The sequence below is a fragment of the Triturus cristatus genome, chromosome 11, assembly GCF_964204655.1.
Source record: "Triturus cristatus chromosome 11, aTriCri1.1, whole genome shotgun sequence".
In the NCBI taxonomy this organism is placed as follows: domain Eukaryota; kingdom Metazoa; phylum Chordata; class Amphibia; order Caudata; family Salamandridae; genus Triturus; species Triturus cristatus.
Window position 1 is genome coordinate 851,890,869 of NC_140594.1, and position 18,971 is coordinate 851,909,839.

At 41.4% G+C, this 18,971-nt stretch overlaps 1 protein-coding gene across 4 annotated transcripts in view; it reads right to left on the reverse strand.

Annotated features, from left to right (window-relative positions):
- Window positions 1–18,971, reverse strand: part of LOC146785528 (glypican-5-like) — a 1,360,250-nt gene that overhangs the window by 955,055 nt on the left and 386,224 nt on the right. For all 4 annotated transcript variants that reach the window (XM_085634654.1, XM_085634653.1, XM_085634656.1 and 1 more), the window contains exon 3: window positions 5,377–6,071. In XM_085634654.1, the coding sequence (XP_085490780.1) occupies window positions 5,377–6,071 (695 nt within the window). The remainder of the gene's footprint in view (window positions 1–5,376; window positions 6,072–18,971) is intronic.

Genomic DNA, 18,971 nt, shown 5'->3' on the forward strand with positions numbered 1-18,971 from the left:
ATAGCAGAGTTGGCCCCTTATCCTCAGACTCTAGGCGCACATCATTTGACTGTTCACAGTAGGCTGTGAGAACAGGCTATGCCAATTTTCTGTGCACCTGTCCTGTGCCCCTGATTCAGACAACTTTAATTGTGACGTGACTCAAGATCTCGACTCCAAAGGGCCATAACAAATCAGAGCATAAAAAGATCACCTCTTATGCCCTTGATGTACAGCATTGACCTCTAGTATGACCACCTTCTTTTTAAGATCCTGTGTACTACCTCCAAATGCTTGTCATGTTCTATGTTTATGTCTGTCAGCTTATTGGTATGGACCCCTCAGAAATCTACACAGCAAAAATAAAGTGCTACTGACTGCTCCTAAATTCAACCTAATCACTTGTGGAAGACGTTCATTTTCTATAAAAGCTCCTGTGTTCTGGAACTTGCTACCTCCGGGGACTTCAAAGGGGATTTCTGTAACCTTCTACCATCTTCCAGAGGAAGGGCACCATGTATAAATATTGGACCTCAGACACCACCTCTTCAGTGCACTTCTGGACCTGCGGATACTCTGCCAGAGAGGAGGGCTGATGTGCTGATGAAAGGCCTGCCACTGTGTTGGACTGCTGACCTGAATGGACTGCCGTCCTGCTGTGCTGACCTGCTGCCTGTTTCCCTCTTGACTGGGTGAGAAGGACTGGATCTGCATCTCTTGAGCCCAGAACCCCAGAGTGACTCCAAGGCCAAGTTTACTAGCTTCCTGATCTGAAGCCTCAGGAACATACCAAGCTTCCAACAACCCTACACCTCCAGCTAGACTCTGCCATCAGTAAGTCTACCCTGCCAAGTGGGGTGCTCCCAGTCTGGGACCTTTGGAAATAGGCCTACGGTGCTCTGTCAGCCTCTGTGGATTCAGCAGAACCAAAACATCTACTTTGCTGCGCGGCGCAACCCCAATCAGAACTGAAGCAGCGCCGCTGCACACATCATCTTCGGTGAAGGCTCCCGCATCCCTCATCGATGGCAGCCGTGACAGTGATGTCAGACTCCACATTGTAGCTTTTCAGCTCCTCAGAACCAATGCACTGGCCCGACTGCGCAACACATCCTCGACGTTGGACTTTGGATCGCATCACATACCCTTGTCAACAGGGTCCTCGACAACAATAGCCTTGCCATACCTCAGAACCGGCGCATCACTTCAACTGCATGACTCATCTTTGACACAATCCTTTCTAGCGCTCCGTAACCAGGATTGAATGTACTTTGTTCAACAAGTCTAACTGGGTCCCTGTAAACGGCGTGTGCTCCATCGCGGTCAGCCTGAACTTGTGACTTTGTCCCGGTCCGGTGCAAACAGATATCCACTGTTGGTGCTTTGTGCTTTTTTGGTGCTATTTTCACTAAAATCTTTAACATTTCCTGTTCTACTGATTGAATTTTTGCTGCCTTGGTCTTGTTTTAATTTATCAAAATGTATTCTATTTTGCTAACCTGTTGAAGGATCCTTTAGGGGTGTGTTTTCACTGTTTCACAGTTTGAAGTATTGCACAAATACTTTACACATTGCTTCTGAGTTAAGCCTGACTGCTCTGTGCCACGTTAACTGGGGGTTGAGCAAGGGTTCATTTTAGGGTTGCTTGGGACTTAACCCTTTGAAGAATTGTGGTTGCTGATTGAGAAGGGTTTCATCCCTCTCAACCTGTAACCCAATTTCTTACACAATGCTTTTAGAAAACACTAAGCTGGTAACTTTTAATAAATGCCTTGACTACTTAGGAACATTTGTGATGCTGTCCTAGTATGCAAACTTACTAAAAGACACTGGTAAATTCAAGGGACTTAACCTTATTCTTAGCTAAATAATTTTGAGTGGCACTATAATCTCAGCTGCTTATATTAAAGTCCATGACCCGGGGCTCTATACTGTGGTAGGAAGAAGCACAATGTCAGTGGAGAAAATCAAAGATATTGGAATATATACCACCAGGTGTTCCTTTTGTGTCGGATCCAAATAAAGTCACCAAACACCTGTAGTATCTCATGTCTTAACTAGAGGTCCCTCTTGCGTCAGAGACTATAAACTAGGCCTGGGCGAAGCACTACGCTACGCTCGCGTAGTTTGCGAAGTTCGCGCTACTTCGCACTACGCGAACTGCACGTAGCACAGTGCGAACACGCATAGCGTAGTGTTGCGTAGTGCTGCGGTCATTTTTTGCTTGCGTAGTAAGCAAAATGACATCCCGGCGAGACTTTTTCCTTGATCGCGAGCATGGAAAATAAACCTCCCGGCGAGATTCCCAACGCGAGGAAGTCAGGTTTCTCATTGCGAGGGGTCGCGTATGCTCGCGACCGCTCGCGATGAGAAACTACCAGTTCGCGTTGAGAAAGCTGCCGCTCGAGTAAAAATCTACTCGAGCAGCAGAAAACTACAGATCGCACTGTGCAAGATGCCATTTTCAATGATTGCACAGTGCCGGTTGCTTGTCCGCACTGTGCAATCATTGAAAACAACATCTTGCACAGTGCGAACATGTTACTACGCAGTTCGCGAAGTGCTACGCATAGCTCGCGTAGTGCGAACTTCACTTTGCGTAGCTTCGCGAAGTGCTACTTCGCGAACTACGCCCACCCTTTCTATAAACTTGAAATTATTCCCTGAAGCTGCAGTATCTCAAGTGGTTACTAAGTCAGATACAATCTCTCAAATGACCTTGATAAAGCTGATAAGTGTAGCTTCAACATATACATTTGCATACACACTTCGTCAATTTTAATGATTTGTGCTTGTTTTCCAAAGGAAAAATAAACATGCCAAAGTAGTTTATAATGATGAGTCAATACTGCAGATTTCGATACTGTTCTTGATTTTTATCAAAGTGAGTGATAGCACCATATTATACATAGGTACTAGCAGTCACTGGTAAATATATATATACCTTCAAATGCCTAACATTAGGGACTACCTTTTAAGGTAGTTGTATATATGTGCACATGAAAAATTCATTCAACCAAAGGGAAGGTATCCAACAGCTGAAGTAGTATTAGCCAGTGTCCTGTAATGTGTGTTGTGGTGGGAGGGAAGTTAATTCAAGTGACATTCGGGCAGCCTACAGAATAGACAGGGTGGACTAGCAGCCTCCTGGATGCAAGTATTTTTTATTTAAAATGTTGGGAAAACATGAGGCTAAAACTGTCTTAAGGCCACGCCTAAAAAGGGCTTATTGTGAGCAAAGTGTTGTGTCATCCTGAATTTGTTTTAATTTCATTCAGCAGTTTTTGCTACAACGAAAATCAAAAATTCCTATGGACATAAAATGAAAATCGCTCAACCCAAATAACTGTATCCACCGTTGATAGGTCTGCATGAAATTTGAAATAAAAAAAACCTACTCTAGATGCATGAAACAACTATCAAATTTCATGTAGAGTTGTCAAAAGATGCCAAAGTGATTGAAGCTATATAGAAGATTCAAACGATTCCCAATGAAAAGTGCAACATAACCTTAACTACACAGTTGTTATTGCAAACTCTGCAATGTTGGCTCAGTGCTATCTAGGAGTTGTGCTTCTACGCTCTTGGAAGTTGTTAAAACTCATCTGTTCATGTTTCTCTTCAATCTGTCATCTATCTCTAAAAACACACACATGTGATACCACATTCTCAGACAGCAAATACACTGACCTTTAGCTGAACTCAAAATCGTTTCTTCATAATCCATGAAAAACACTTTTTACATTTGACATTTCTCATAATGATTCTGTAGGCTTTTAAGTTGATATACATTCCTAAGGCAACCACATCATCATGTAGCACAAGACCTGCAAGGACCGGCTTTGCAGCAATGTCTGAGGAACCATATTTTTCATCCATGATGTTGTCCAAACCAACTACCTTAAAAAACATACAAAGAGGAGTGGCTTCCTCATCAGACTAAAGAAGTTCAAGCTGCTCCTCCAAGTAAACACTCAATAATCAATGCCATCTTTAAAGACAATCAAATAGCTTCTATTAGATCAGCATTAAAACATTCAAGTAGCGCCTCAAGAATGTTTGTGTTCAAATTGCTGAAGATAATTTCAAGGCATAAGAATTTGGAGAGGAATGCAGAAACACTACCAATGCCAAGGTAACCTTTGAGGCAATAGTTGCATTCTAAACTTTTTGGACCAGACCCCCTATCCCAACAGTCTTTATTTTTCCCCTCTTAATGCACTGGATCAACAATTGTTGAAGCCCTTTGGCCAGTAAATTGACCTGCAATCTTTAAGGATTTTTGACTGGGCTGCCTTCTCACTCAGTGGATATCGGGATGTAGACCCACCATCATCTACCCAACCCCTACAACAAAATTTCATATAACAGCTCCAATTATGCTCAAACACATGCTCACCCTGGAACCCGAAGAGCTGTTAATTCAAAAAGAAGCACCAATAATTTGAAAAAAGGAAAGAAAACTAAGCAGCACTGTACATGAATATAGCAATGACAGCAAATAAAAAGATGGCCACTATATATATGGCATTTTTATGTCACCTATGGGCTGATTTAGATTTTGATAGATGAGTACACCGTCACAAATGTGATACATATTCAGAATGCCCTATTGCAAATGCATTAGGATATAGATGTGGCCTAATGGGCTAGGGCGGTCCATCTCAAATCTGGGGAACTGGGTTCGAGTATTGGCAATGACGATCAACATCCTGTGATTCTGGACAAAACACTTAGGGGCATATTATCAAGAACGGCGTTAAAATTATTGCCACTTCGCTAAAACGGCGATAATGGGCTTGATAATATGCCGCAGAGAATTCCCATAGAAGCCCATGTTCTGGTGTCAACATGGGCTTCTATGGGAATTTACAAGGGCATATTATCAAGCCCATTATCGCCGCTTTAGCGGCAGTTTTCTGCCGCTAAAGCGGCGATAATTTTAACGCCGTGCTTGATAATATGCCCCTACATCTCCCCGTGCCTAACAAAAATTCTTTTGACCTTGTGTAACATAACTGGTGCTCTTGTAAAGTGCATTGATACCTTCGGGTCAAGTTTGCGCTATTTAAAACTCAGAAGAAAACAAAACACACTTGTAATAAGATGGACGGGATATCTGTCACAAACCTCTGTGAAAAAAATATAAATCAGGGCCTTATGTATTTCTCACTAATGAAAATCAATGACAAGAAAGTTACAGTCATTTTATAGTGCTTCTGGGTCCTCCAACAAGACATTTGGAACCATACAAGAGCAAGTTGGCTGAAAAAAAATAGTTTCTTGATGGAAGACAATGTTGAAATATTTTAACGTCCACACTATCTTTACAATTATCCAAATGTGGATTTGAATTGACAATTGAGCTTGGTTTTTAAACAAAATCATTGTACTTACAGTAGCAGAGAGTTGAGGTCCATTCAGCTGAGCATACAGGATAGCTTCATTGACCACGCTGCGAATTCCCAAGAGCGCTTGCTCAAGACCATGGGATCCTGCAATTTCATTGGATAGATATTCCAGTGTAGATATGTAGTCCCTCCAATGAGAGTCAAGCTCCGCCACGCTGGCCATGCATCCCCTCATTACATTGAGGCAGTACCCAACACATGGCCTGATTAACGTTAAACCCTGGCAGTGTGGGCAATACTGCATCTTCACCAAAGCCCTGCTGCATTCCTTTGTGATTGTCAAATGCTCTGTCAGGTTTATTACCTCTATACCCATATTTAGAGCTTGGCTCAGAACCCTACTTGCCCAGAGAGATTTAGATAGTTCTGCAATCATTTCTTTGTAGTACTGTCCAAAAGGATTGATATCCTGCCTTGTTAGTCGCAAACACTCTGTATATTCCTCCGACAAATCAATAATCCCAGGATTTATAAGGCGACTGTAGACCAATGGGAACAGGCTGTCGAAGAACCGCAAGGCTGCATTTCCCACCGTGGTTTCAGCACCCAAGATGTATAGAGATACATCTGTGAAGAGCTCTTTAACCGGTTCTACAGCTTCTCTTGCCATACCTCTATACGCCGACTCAAATAAGGAATTTGTGTGATTTACAGCAAATCGAACCAGTGATTCAAAAGCCTCTGAAAAAGAGAAGACAACAGTTAAAATACAATACAACTATAAGAGTGTTCCATTGGTGCCGGGTGGACATTAAATGGCACACTAGAAATGGTCTAAAAACAATATTATTGACTCAAAGAAAATTTATAAAAAATAAACACCCCCAACTTGGTTATCAATGTAGCTTGCTGCTTGATGCTAAACCATGATGAGTGAGGGATAAGTTATCATCAGATGTGTGACCTTGTTAAAGCTATTTCCTGGTACTGGACAGCATCTACACTAGCCTCTTCAGTGGAATATAAAGTTTAAGACAATCCAATTTTTTGTTGCACTATCACAATATTATGCAATGAAGGAAGCTATATAAAAAAAATGAAAGCAAAGGGATGCACTTCGCTACTAAAAGTCATAAAATGAGAGGTTTCAAAGCCGTCATATTTTTCAACAGGTCACACATGTATCGCCTAAGCACCATCCTATTAATATATTACGTTATGTACCTTAAAATTGGCATCTTATAAAACGAGACGTCGGAGTACACAACAATAAAACGAATTAGTCTGAACAGAGGGAATCCCTATCCAGTTTAGAATATTTAAGAAATGATTGGTTTTACTTTGTCCCTATTGCAACATAGCTGGAGAAATTGTCTAATTAGCCGGTTTGGGGTCTATATGAGCCACTCTAGAATGTCACTTTGTATCACTGGTCTCTAAGGAGATCACCGGTTATTTAAGCAACAAAGTTCACTTTAGAATGTATAAAAAATGTACAAATGATGGAACGTTCTGTCGTTTAAGAACGAAACTGTGCCGCGAAACTGAATGTCTCTGCTAAACGTTCTAGGGTAAAAAAAAAAAAAATTGAATTTTTTTATAACTCGACTCGAAGGTATTGGAGCACTTTACATGAGCACCAGTTAGGTTTCACAAGGACACATTCATTTATTTGGTAGGCGGGGGAGATTAAGTGATTTGCCCAGAATCACAGGATGTAGAGTCGACCCCGAGGCTCAAACTTTGGTTTCTCAGCTCAGAAGTCGGCAGTCTAACCGTGAGACCACATCCCCTCCCGATATAACTTGAATAACTTGGAGAAGAGTTCAGTGTTCAAATGAGGAAAGCTGCATCGCTCTATGGCCTTATTATGGTCTGTAAAATCTACATGTTCAAGTTTTAAACAAAGCCAAAGGGTAACGGCCTGCTTGAGACAAAGACTACTTGATTCGGAAAACAGTTTCTCGAAAAAATCCTAATATAGATTCGTTTCACACACTCACTTTTCCTTAAGGATTTCCAGTTTACTTTCAATTTGATCTTTATTTTGTGTTCATTGCAAGCTAGATAAATACGCAAATTGTAACTCGCATAGATGCCTAGTCTTCACATTCGTGCAAGGAACTTAGCATGCTGTAATATCGTAATATCCAAATGGAGAAACAATCATCCTTCTAGCAGAGGCCGCCCCAAAGGGGGCCACACGGGCCGGTGCTATAACAGCCCACACGGGCCGGTGCTATAACAGCCGCCGGGGACCTGGAAAAAGCCAGTTTCGGCTGCTTCAGTGCGTCCAACAACAAAAGTGGATTCTCTCCCTCCCCTTGCAAGAGCGAGCGCCAAAGGTGGCACGAAAATACCTGGCCCATAGGTGGCCAGGTGATGTTTTGAACCCCCCCAATGGGGGGGGCGCCGCTGCATGCCAGGAGTGGCAAGGGGCCCTATTATGACCCCCTTAGTTACCTCACCACCACCCTTTCCATGGAAAGAGTGGTGGTTTGGCAACTAATTTTATGCTTGGGAGTGCCGCAGCGGCACCGCCAGCATAATACTAACCCTGATCGCCCCGCCGCAGGATCCTTAATCCTGGCGGAGGCGGCGGCACTGTGGCGGTCTGACTGCCACACTCCTAACTAATGCGCTGCACAGTGCCTCAGTGTGGCAGTGGCCAAACCACGTGAATGGCGGACCTACGTTCTACCATACTCGTAATAAGGCCCTAAGGCTAGACCCTATTCTCTCAATACGCAATCGATCATATGTACATATATGACACAGAACCTTCTACTGGTATGTACGTTGTTTGTGCAAGGCTTCTCAAAACTATGGGGGTTATTTAGAGCTTTGCAAGGCAGGGTACTCTGTCACAAATGTGCCCTGTACACCAAACCTTAAACTACGTCATCACAGATATCAGGATGTTAGCCTAAGTACCTCAAACTGTCTAACCTGTTTAGGTTGCATTTTCTGAGGTACTTTGTCCTGTTTGGGACAGCCATGAAAAGCCTGTCAGTCCAAAATTGAAAGAAATTAACATTGACAAAGCCAATCGGTCCAGCTTTTGCAAGTAATGGGTATTTTTTTCTTTTGGCAAACATGAGCGGCTACTTAACATAAACTTAGCCATCGTATCCTTCTAGTCAAGTTTTTAAAAGTAAAAATTAATGTGGCTGTTTGTTACTAGTGATGTGTTTTTTTGCAAAAATAACAAGCCTTAGAGTTGTACGATGCTCTTAATTTCTATTATTATTTGTGAACGAAACAAGAACAAATCACTACCCAAAAAAGCACTCAAACTGCAGGCATGTGTAATGTTAAGGTTTACTCAATAAGAGAAATTAAAACAAGAAATTGCATAAAAGGATTCAAAAAAAGATTATTTTTTTTAAATACGATAGCTCAACATTGTTCCAATTTTTTTTTTAAAATAATGTTTAAATAAATGTCAAAATTAAAAATGTTTTCAAAATTATAACAAAGCCATACAAAAACAGCAAACAAATCATCACATTGTCCAGATGTGAAGCCCTCCATCAATTCCCCTCTGCACACAACTAGAGGTTGAGTGCAGATAGGTTCAGGATGGATGATTGCTAAGAGTTCAGTGCAAGGTCCCCCCCCCACCGTAAGGATGTCTGTGAAGGAATGTCTGGATAATTCCAATAAACTGTCGCAGTGCGGTGTTACTCCAAAATTGGTAATGCTGCACTCCAACATTTTTAAACGCAGGGATGCGTGTTTTACAAAAATACGGCACACCCTTGCATTTACCCTAGTGCTGGTGCTAAAAAAGCTGACTAGCGCCAAGGCAGGCAGCCTTGTGTCATGTTGCAAGGGTGAATGCGCTGCAGGGGCGATTGTTTATATGCAGGAAGGGACACAAATCTTGAAATGTGATTTGCTGTTTCTATGTGTGCTGCAGGATGCAACACACACAGAAAGAGCAAAGTACGAAGAGAAATTAATAATTTCTCCTTGTATCACCAGTCTAAGACCAGGTATTCCCTGGTCCTAGTTTTGGTGCTGCCCCATCCTTGTAAATATGGGGCAGCATCAAAAAGCAATGGGTGTTGCGCTGGAATGCCCACTGCAACACCCATTGTACGCCCCTTTCACTCTAAGTGAAGCGTGAAAAGGGGTCTTATTTAGAAAGGCACCGTTAAGCTACGTTAAGTGGCTTAACGCCGCCTTGTAAAGAAGGACAAGGGGATATGCCACCAGAACGTCACTAAAAGTGATATTCTAGTGGCAATATCCCCTCGTAAATATGCCCCGAGGTTTCTCTACAGAGATGCTGGTATAAAGTAGCAATGCTGACAGTGTCCAAGTGGTCGGCTAAGTTTCACAAATAAGAGAGGAGTGGAGCAGAGTTTTTGGGATAACATGACTCGCACTGACATCGCTACATAATCAGTGTGTTACTTGAAAATGGGCTTACCACAGCGGCTTTTTTGTGTTTGTACGGCATGGAGCCTTGATCTACATGCTGGCAGAGGCCATTGCTGCCTGGGCTTAATTTCTCATGCAATTAATGCTCATTCCTCTATGGGCTATTGATGCCTGAACCATTACTGCCTTAAACTATCAGTGCTTATTACTGTCGGGATCGAATATATGTCGTTACTACGCATTCCGTTGCAACGCATGCCTTTACCACGCATGCGTTACAACGGAATGTTTTTTCTACGCATTGCCTTTCCTTCGATTTTTCCTTTACCCCGCTTTTTCTTTTTTGGGGGGGAGACCCCCCAAGCCCCCTTTCTACTTTTTTGTGCCTTTTTCTCACGTCTTCGCCGACACTAAAAAAGGACTGACGCATTTTTTCAGATGATGAAGAAGACGTTCCGTGATGACGTTGCTTGCGTGGTAAAGACGGTCGTGGAAGCAATACGCGTTGTGAAGACGTTTACGAGGTAAGTGTACCGTTGTAAACGTAACGCGTAGAAAAGCCTTCGTGGTAAAGGCTGTTTCCCGTCTGGATCATCAGTGCGTTTGCTGTCAGGGGCTGCTAATGCATAATAATGGTTATTACTACCTTGCCCAATAATGCTCATTACTGTCTGGGCTTTACTGTCTGAGGCCAATGATGCTAATTATTGTCTGGTGTCAGTTCTAAAACTCGAACAGGGAAAGGGGATGTGACATAAACTTTAGAGGGCTCATCTTCATCCCATTTTCTGATTGACACGTTCGTGATTTGCTGATTTACAGAAATAGTGCCCCTGGGGGACTGTAACAGCCTACACTTTAATGGAGTATTTCATTAGTTTCACTAATCCTACTTTGGAAGTGCTTGTAAAGCTTATAGGTGCTTAGCCAGTATATGTGAAAATTGCATTTTGGCCTTCCTCTTTTCCAGAATGTTATTATGTGGAGAATCCTATATGCCTACTGGAAAGCGCTGGGCTCATTCGCTCACCCGGGGTAAAATGGTGCTAGTATGAAACTGTTTGCCAGGGCCGTTTGTGGTTCCCAGTCAGTGTGCCTTCTTTTAAGACGTTTGTACGAATCACCCTTCTTTTGCCATGACCTGCATTGACATATGTTCCTGTCTATGTGATTCCTGATACAATCTCTGTCTGGAGCGGCAACAGTGTTTGGTGCACGTTCTGCATTTTGGGCTGGAATTTCTTGAAAATTCAAGTTGCATTTTGACTGAATGCTTTTCTCACTCCAGCTATCGGTTTACTCAGGAAGCAAGACTTTTTTTGCGGCTGAAATCCTTATTTTGGCTCCGTACTTGGGGCCGTATTTCTGACCCAGTTTGCGTTGCTCTTGTACCATGCAACTTGGTGCAAAAACGATGCATATCTTAAGTCATATATATGAAGCCACGCAAGGCCGCATGGCGTGGCCTTGAGTGGCTTCATTAATCTCGAGTAATGCAACGCAGGGCTAATCGCTGTGTTGGATTACCCTGCGGCAAGGAGGCATTTCCGTGGGTGTTGCATGGGTGTTCCCATGCAAAATCCATTAATGTTGACACATTCCCAGATGTACCAGAAGTGGTAGACCTGGGAATGCACCAATAACCTACACCTCCCCAGATGAGGCATAACAAAGAGACATATGTTTATTTCCACTTGTTGTTTCCTCTTTATATGTGTGCTGCAACAGGGCAAAAGAGTGACGAAACTCTTACGTTGGATTTATCTAGCCACGCAAGGCCACCTTGGGTCATCTTGCGTTGTTTCATAAATTTAGAGTAACATAATCTAGCGCAAATTGCTGCTTTGCGTTACATTGCCCCAGGGAGGTGTTCCATGGGTGGAGTGTGGGTGTTCCCACGTATCCACCCAAGCATTTTGGTGCATTCTCAGATTTACTATTACTTGTAAACCTGGGAATGTGTCAAAACGCTGTCTCTCCCCAGGTGAGGCGTAACAAGGAGAACTAGAAAGCGGAAAAATCCTCAGAAAATTGTTTTTGTGCAGGAAGGTTTCCCTTCCACCTTCCTGCACAAAAACATTCGTACTCACAATGTAGGCACCCTTGCACCATGGTGCATGGGCGCCTGCTTTGGTGCTAGGCAGCGCATTGCGCGCCAGCGCTGGGAAATGACAGGAATGCACCCTATATTGTAAAGTAAGGCACATTCCTCTCCTTTCTCTATCAGCGCAGCGCAGAGCAGCAAGGTGACTTGCGTGATTATTTGTTAAATTTGCCCCTGTCTGTGCTTTTTTTATTCTTTGCTCATTTAAGAGTGACAGCATTTTCAATGCATACCATTATAATTGGTTTGTGGCTAGGAAGACTAAAATGCTTGTTATACACACAATGAACAGGTTCAAGGTTTTCATCTGAGAGCAGATTAAAATAATCTGAAGCATACCAGCATCTTAGGTGAAGGAGGCGGAGGGAGTAACATGCAAACATTCATCAAACCTGATTAGCTAGATCCTTTCAAATTTGACATGGCCCACCTTGTAAAAGTATAGAGTTGAACTCAAGCACGCCAACCAAAAGGCCTTGCGTGTTTCGATTTAAATACAGCCATTGCTACTGTGTCAAAGGAAAATTCCCGAATAGGCTTCCCTATTTAATGGTGGTGCTCAGTCGAGGCTGCAGGTAAGAGCGGTGGGCAGTGGGGCCGGCTGGGGGCGGGGGGGGGGGGGGGTATTTCGAGAGACGACCACAAGGGAAAAGTAAATAAAGGATTAATTTCCCCTCGTGGTCGTCTCTCGAAATCCCCCCCAGCCGGCCCAACTGCCCACCGCTTTTACCTGCAGCGGCCACTGCTGGTGGTGCTGCATATTACCACAAGACGCATAAAATCGGACAACATTACCAGGTAAGGAGACAGAAAAATGTAGTTTTGCTTAGTGTGTCTAAGTCTTTTGCCTCAGCTAAGAATAAAGCGATAAAATAAAGCCATCCAAATTTTTTATGACATCGAAATCTGTCTCGTGGTGCTTGGCCTATCTACAGGCATATGGTAAGCCAGTCGTTTAGGGTTTAGCTGCCGGATGTAAAGGGAGTCTGGAGAATCAGAGAAACATCTAAACAATCAGCACTGTCCCAAAACTGTGGTTGGGTCCAGAAGGTGCCTGAACATTCAAGTGGCGCTCCGTATTAGCATCACCGATGGCAAGTGTCAATGGACATGTGGCATGGAAGTATTGGGAGGTATTTTCTAGTACCTCCTTACCATAAACACTACCATTTGGTGGAGCAAGAACATGCTTTTTGATCTTTGTCTTGCAATGCATGGAGGATTATTTTGCATCTTAAAACTATAATAAATCATGACACAGTAAATTATTTGTACAGAAAGCAATATTTTAGGGTTTTATCACCTCAGCAGGCATTTTAAAAATATTTTTGTTGGGTAGTAAATGGGTGCTAGACCTATTGGCTCTGCCAATGATTTTTTTTAAGTAAGATTTTCTGGAGTTTGCGAACAAGTCAAATGCTTAATCCTGATTTTATCTTTTGTATTCCTTTTATCTCAATTATATTTTCTTCCTTTTTGTTTTTCCATTGTAATAATTTTGCATATTGGAATTTGCCTGTTTTCGCTTCTCTACACCCTGTGTATTATATCATACAATTTCACACTAGTCAGGGTTATTGTATCCTTCATATATTGGTAAAATAACAGAAAGATATATAGACCAACTGTTCCCAGAACTAGAAGGAAGTGAATCCCTTAAGGCATGATACACGAATGTTATTTGCAGATGTGTGAAGCAACGGGTATATTTCAGGACAATGCAAATCTTCCACAGGATCTCTGTTATGCCACTTATCATAAAAGCAGCAGGCATGACAGCTTGGATGACAAAATGTCTGATGAGATATGGCCATGATTCAGTCAGCCCAGTACATTGTAGGAACTGGAGAAAAGCCAGGGAACATTAAATGTCATGTGTTGTCTTTGGTCAACAGTCAGAGCCTAGAAGACAGCATTTAATTATCCTCAAACAAATGTGTAGGGCAGGACCTCAACCGCTCTGTCCTGCTCCATTAGTAGACTTCTGATTAGCTATATTTTGGCGTTATAAGATATAAAAATTATCAATGAACAGAAGCTGGGTTTATTTACCATTGGGATAGTCTATGCGACCCCTCGCAAACAACCCTGGAGCTTCATGTTCGGATAGTAAAAAAGCAAAAATGATCCCCACATATTTTTATCTTCATTTATTGTGACTATGTGTAAATTGCTGCCTACATATCAGAGCAGATTTAGGCATCCGTTCATTGTCTGCCTCACCGCCCAGTTTTTAATAGTGGTGCCCTTGTTCATAACTTCTGCTGCTCACATTGGCTTTCTTTTATAGGATTATGTTCATCATTCAGAATTGTCATATTTTTCACAAATATTCTTATGTACAGGGTTACTCATCCAATTGATCTGGGAACCTATGTAAGTAAATAAATTATGCTAATGATATTTTCTTTATAAAGCCTATCGTGCATCGAAGACACAGCATATTTTGTAGAGGGGCAGTGGTGCTATGTGCTTTAGGAAGTACTTTGCACTTATTCTATTGATATCTGTTTGACTTTCATCCACCAGCCTTAAGGTCCAGACTTCCTCTTTGTTTGCGCACACTATGGAAAGTAATTCTAGGAGAACTGTGATCCCACTGTGTACCAGGGTGACGGGGCCATTTCCCCTTCCCCAGGGGACAGGAAATCTCTACAAATTCATCTTGGTTAGCTGTGCCAGTGCCGGAGACTGAGAACACCCTGAGTCTTCGAGAGGGGGAGGTTTACAGCTCCGAGATGGCGGACCCCATTGTCCCACTCTACCATCCTTCTTCCATGCCTGGTCATAATTAAATTGGGAGGTAAGACCACTACCTGATTCTAATACAGTAGATATTGTATACATACATTCCAATCGGCCAACAGATGACGTTGGTTATATGGGTTCTGTATGCTTTCTTTAATAAGTTACCTGTGGTACCACAGCAATCAAATTAATGCAGATTATCAGAATTTAACAATAAACCTGATATTCTGACCTTATCCAAACTCCCTGGAGATCACTCTGGTTGCATGCTCATTCCCATAAATCTCCATAATGCATCACAACATAACATACACCTTCCCTCTTCTCACCCTCTCTGGCGTCCCTTCCAACTTTCTACGCACACTCAGCTCCAACTCACATTCTGCTTACTAAATACAACTCAGCACCAATTGCTCAGCACCACACCACAACTAAAATACAACAAACCTACACCAGTTCATTCTATGTCAATATCCTCTCTTCACAACACACCAATCAACATACATTTATTTATCCAAAGTAATTCTCACCGCTTTAGCCTATGACTCTCTTTCCCCTTTAGCTCACCCATATCCTCCTCTCAGCAACCACTTACATCCAGTTCCTGACAACCCTCCACATAAGAGGATGGCACCATGATCTTACCACACAACAATATATCTTACAACAAATTATAACAATCCTTATAGTTTCAGCCATATCCCCCTACATCACAAAACACATGTCTACACCTGGCTACTATACACAATATTTAATTAGTCCAACAAGTGTAAACACTGCAAAAGACAACCCTCACGCCAACACCCACCTACTTATGCCATGCTCCCCGCATTTCTCCAGATCATCATACACCACCACCTCATTTCATTACAATACAACCCTAACATATCATATACCCTTGCCTTCACACCACATCACACAACACTGCACAAACTCCATCAATGATACTATTACATCTCACACACACCACCATGTTACTTCACACAATAAACTACCAGTAACATCATCCCAATACAAAGCCTACCCACACAACACTAAATGGGAATGTCACGAGAGCATCTACTAACTATTTACTCATTTCCAGCTTTTCTTGATAAACTTCTGCCCAAATTATACATCTCCTCACAAAACCACTGGGACTGGTATCTCTCAACACACAAAGCTACTTGATGCAACTTCTCATACCACTCGAGTCTCCTACAACACAGCTCTACAAACAAGGCTTTTATTCAACAACGAAAACAAACGTTTCTACACAATATCACAATATACCACCATACAGACAGTGAACCAAATACATACACTCACAAACACTTTCAAGCACATACACACACCCACACACTCTGTTTATGTGCACTAACAATCTCATTTCCATCAATAGACCTATACCTCACCTCCTAAATACCAATCCAATTACCCACTGCACAATTACAAGCAAGTAAACTGAGTAACCTTTGAATAACTATCTTAAAACATGTCCTTTCTAACAATGCTGATGTAGACTGGCAGAGCATTAAGCTAAGCGTAAACCCAAAAGCCCCCCTAATAACAACTAACTATGACCATGAAACCCGGTCAACCCTATACACTATATGTACCCGGTATATATTCTCTCCAAGACGTCTCAGTTAATGCAACCCAAAGCTCCTGGCCTAACAACATTAATCAAAAGTAGAAAACATTGTTTATAGAATATAGGAAATTAATCAAAACCCTCAGGAGGGATAGTATGGGAAAGTGGACTGGGGCCAGGGGAACATCGGAAGGAAGGACAGGACCTACCTCAGTAGCATAACATCAGATGCTCAGGATCACAAGTGAGCATGGAAGCTGTTTACACCCAGATAATAATCCATCACCAAAATCTCGGCCTATAGACTAGAGCAGCTAGAGGAAGCCCCACTATATAGTTACTCACCCTTGGCCCTCATAGACATTCGAAGACTACAACATCTAATACAGCCCTTGCAGAACTTCTTTATAAATGTACCCTGTATCTTCCAAACACCCATCCACATAAAATTGTGATGTGGGTAAGAGTCCACAGTGTATAAGTGTACAACCGGTTGAAACTCCACTGTAAATTGAAGTCTGTACAAAGCACCACGAGGCCATGTTATCAGTGAGTGTTACATTATACAGGATCAATGACACAATGCAATGAAAATAATATTGATTCAGTTCAGTTCATTAAACTTTATTGAAGTTTATAGGAAAATCATGAAAGTATACAACACATATAACAGCAGAAGATATAAAAATAAACAGCTCCCTGTGTAGCAGCAACAATACATAATAAAACTTTAGATAAAATTAAGGCACATAAAAATTGATCTGATCAGTTTAAAAACATTTAAAATAAATACAGCTAAAAGGACCTGTATAATCCCAACGATAACTGAATCCCTGCATTGCAGACTTAATAGGTAGTCGAGAGGACTCCAGAAAGGAAACAAGAAACAAAGAAACATACTTTTGGTGTTGCTAGCAGCTGTAAATAAAGGTATGCCTGTCTGATTTGCCTGAAATGTGCATATTGGGCAGTTTATACCAGGCCCCCTTCAGAAACAAAAGCTGGTGAAACATATTCAGCCCTCAAATGTTAGAAGTCGTTGCCTATTAGGCATATTCAAGAGGAGATGGGGCTCTAATCCAATTACAGAATTAACCAGGGCATACTTCCAAAGTTTTGTCAAGGCAGAATTCTCCCTTGCAGTAGCCACCCCCTGGGAAAAAGTATGTTTAACCCATGCAAGATCCTTTTTTGTTATTCTTCGAGGGTTAGAGTATAGGCCTGGACTTCCTAATGCCTTGAACAATTGTTTTAGCTATTGTAACCATGAAATATGAGCCACATTGTCTAAGAGCAAACAATTCTGGAGTATAATCCTATAAAAATGTAAAAAGTCTGTATACCTAACCCAAGCACCACATTAAAAGAGGGTGAACCTGAATAAAGTCAGCAATATATGACATACCTAACTCTTTGTGTGCAATTTTGGTAGAGATTCCTTGAACAATAGCTAATACATTTCTCAGGAATTTGTTCTCTATCACCCGAATACAGTCCGTACTGGCATACCCTCAAATTTCACTTCCAAAGGTTGCCTTCGGAACACATTTGACCTTATAGACATCAAGCAATAATTTCGAGGACTTATGTCAAATGCGCTTTATACAATCTTGAAGGCCAGAAATTGAACGGTGGCGTACCCCTCTATTTTTAGGTAAAAAAGGTTTCCCGCTAAGGCCCAAATTTAGGAGCAAACCCAGGTAGGAGAAATTTTGCACCCTGGATAAAACCTGACCCTTAGCTGAGGTGTTGCGACATTTAACATTCCTGGGACCCACCACCATAAAGTGCATTTTTTTAAATAATTTGTGGATAGGTCCAAGCTAGACATAAAATCGACAAATGCATCTAGCAAGCATTAAACCGCATTATCGGTGTATAATAAAACTATTATAGCTCTGACCCCTGCTTTAGCCTCTGTCCCCTGCTTCAGCTTCAATTTCAATTAAGCCATCCTCTAGGCAATTAATATACATAATAAATAAGGGGGGGGCAAGAATACAGCCTTGATGAACACCTTTATTTATTTTAAAGGGCTGATACCCCAGTGAAATCGCTATGTAAATCTCATAAAATAAATGAGAGTCGGGTCCACCCCAGGGACCTCAGCTCAAGCCATAGCCTGTCTCTATTGGCACAGTGAAAGGCCAAGCTGAGATCCATGAAGCCTAGATGGACTGAGCCCCCCTTGTCAATTGCGTACTTATGGGTCAAAAGGTACAAATTTGTATTTTGCTCAACTGTGTCCTGCCCTGGTCTGAAACCATATTGCAGTTCAGAAAGGATCCCTTTCTCATGCAATATTGATTAACAAACATATCAGAAAATAAATGTTGTTCACAAAACTATTGCCATCTCTAACTTTAGTAGCAAAAACACAAATATCCATGTCCAAAAATATTGCAGTTAAAAATATCTATTTCTACTAATATCAAAACCACAAATTTCATAAAAATATTGTTACCTATACATAAGTATTATATAGTCAAAAGCATAAAAACATACAATATGGACTACACTATTATCACAAACAATAAACTAAAATATTACAACATTTTATAATACCTCTATTTTAATTAGAAACAACACAAATAAAATGTAAATCTATATAAATCAATAAATTGTCTAACCACATCATTTACATGTTATAGCAATAAAATAAACTTTGAACAACAACAAAGAAAAAAAAGATTTCAAAACAATACATAGTTAACAAATAAACAATACTTCCAACAATAAATGTATTATAAAAAGTAAAAATTATTAAATAAAGTTAAATGTAAAAATATATACAAAATAATACATTAAAAGAAATGCCACATGACTT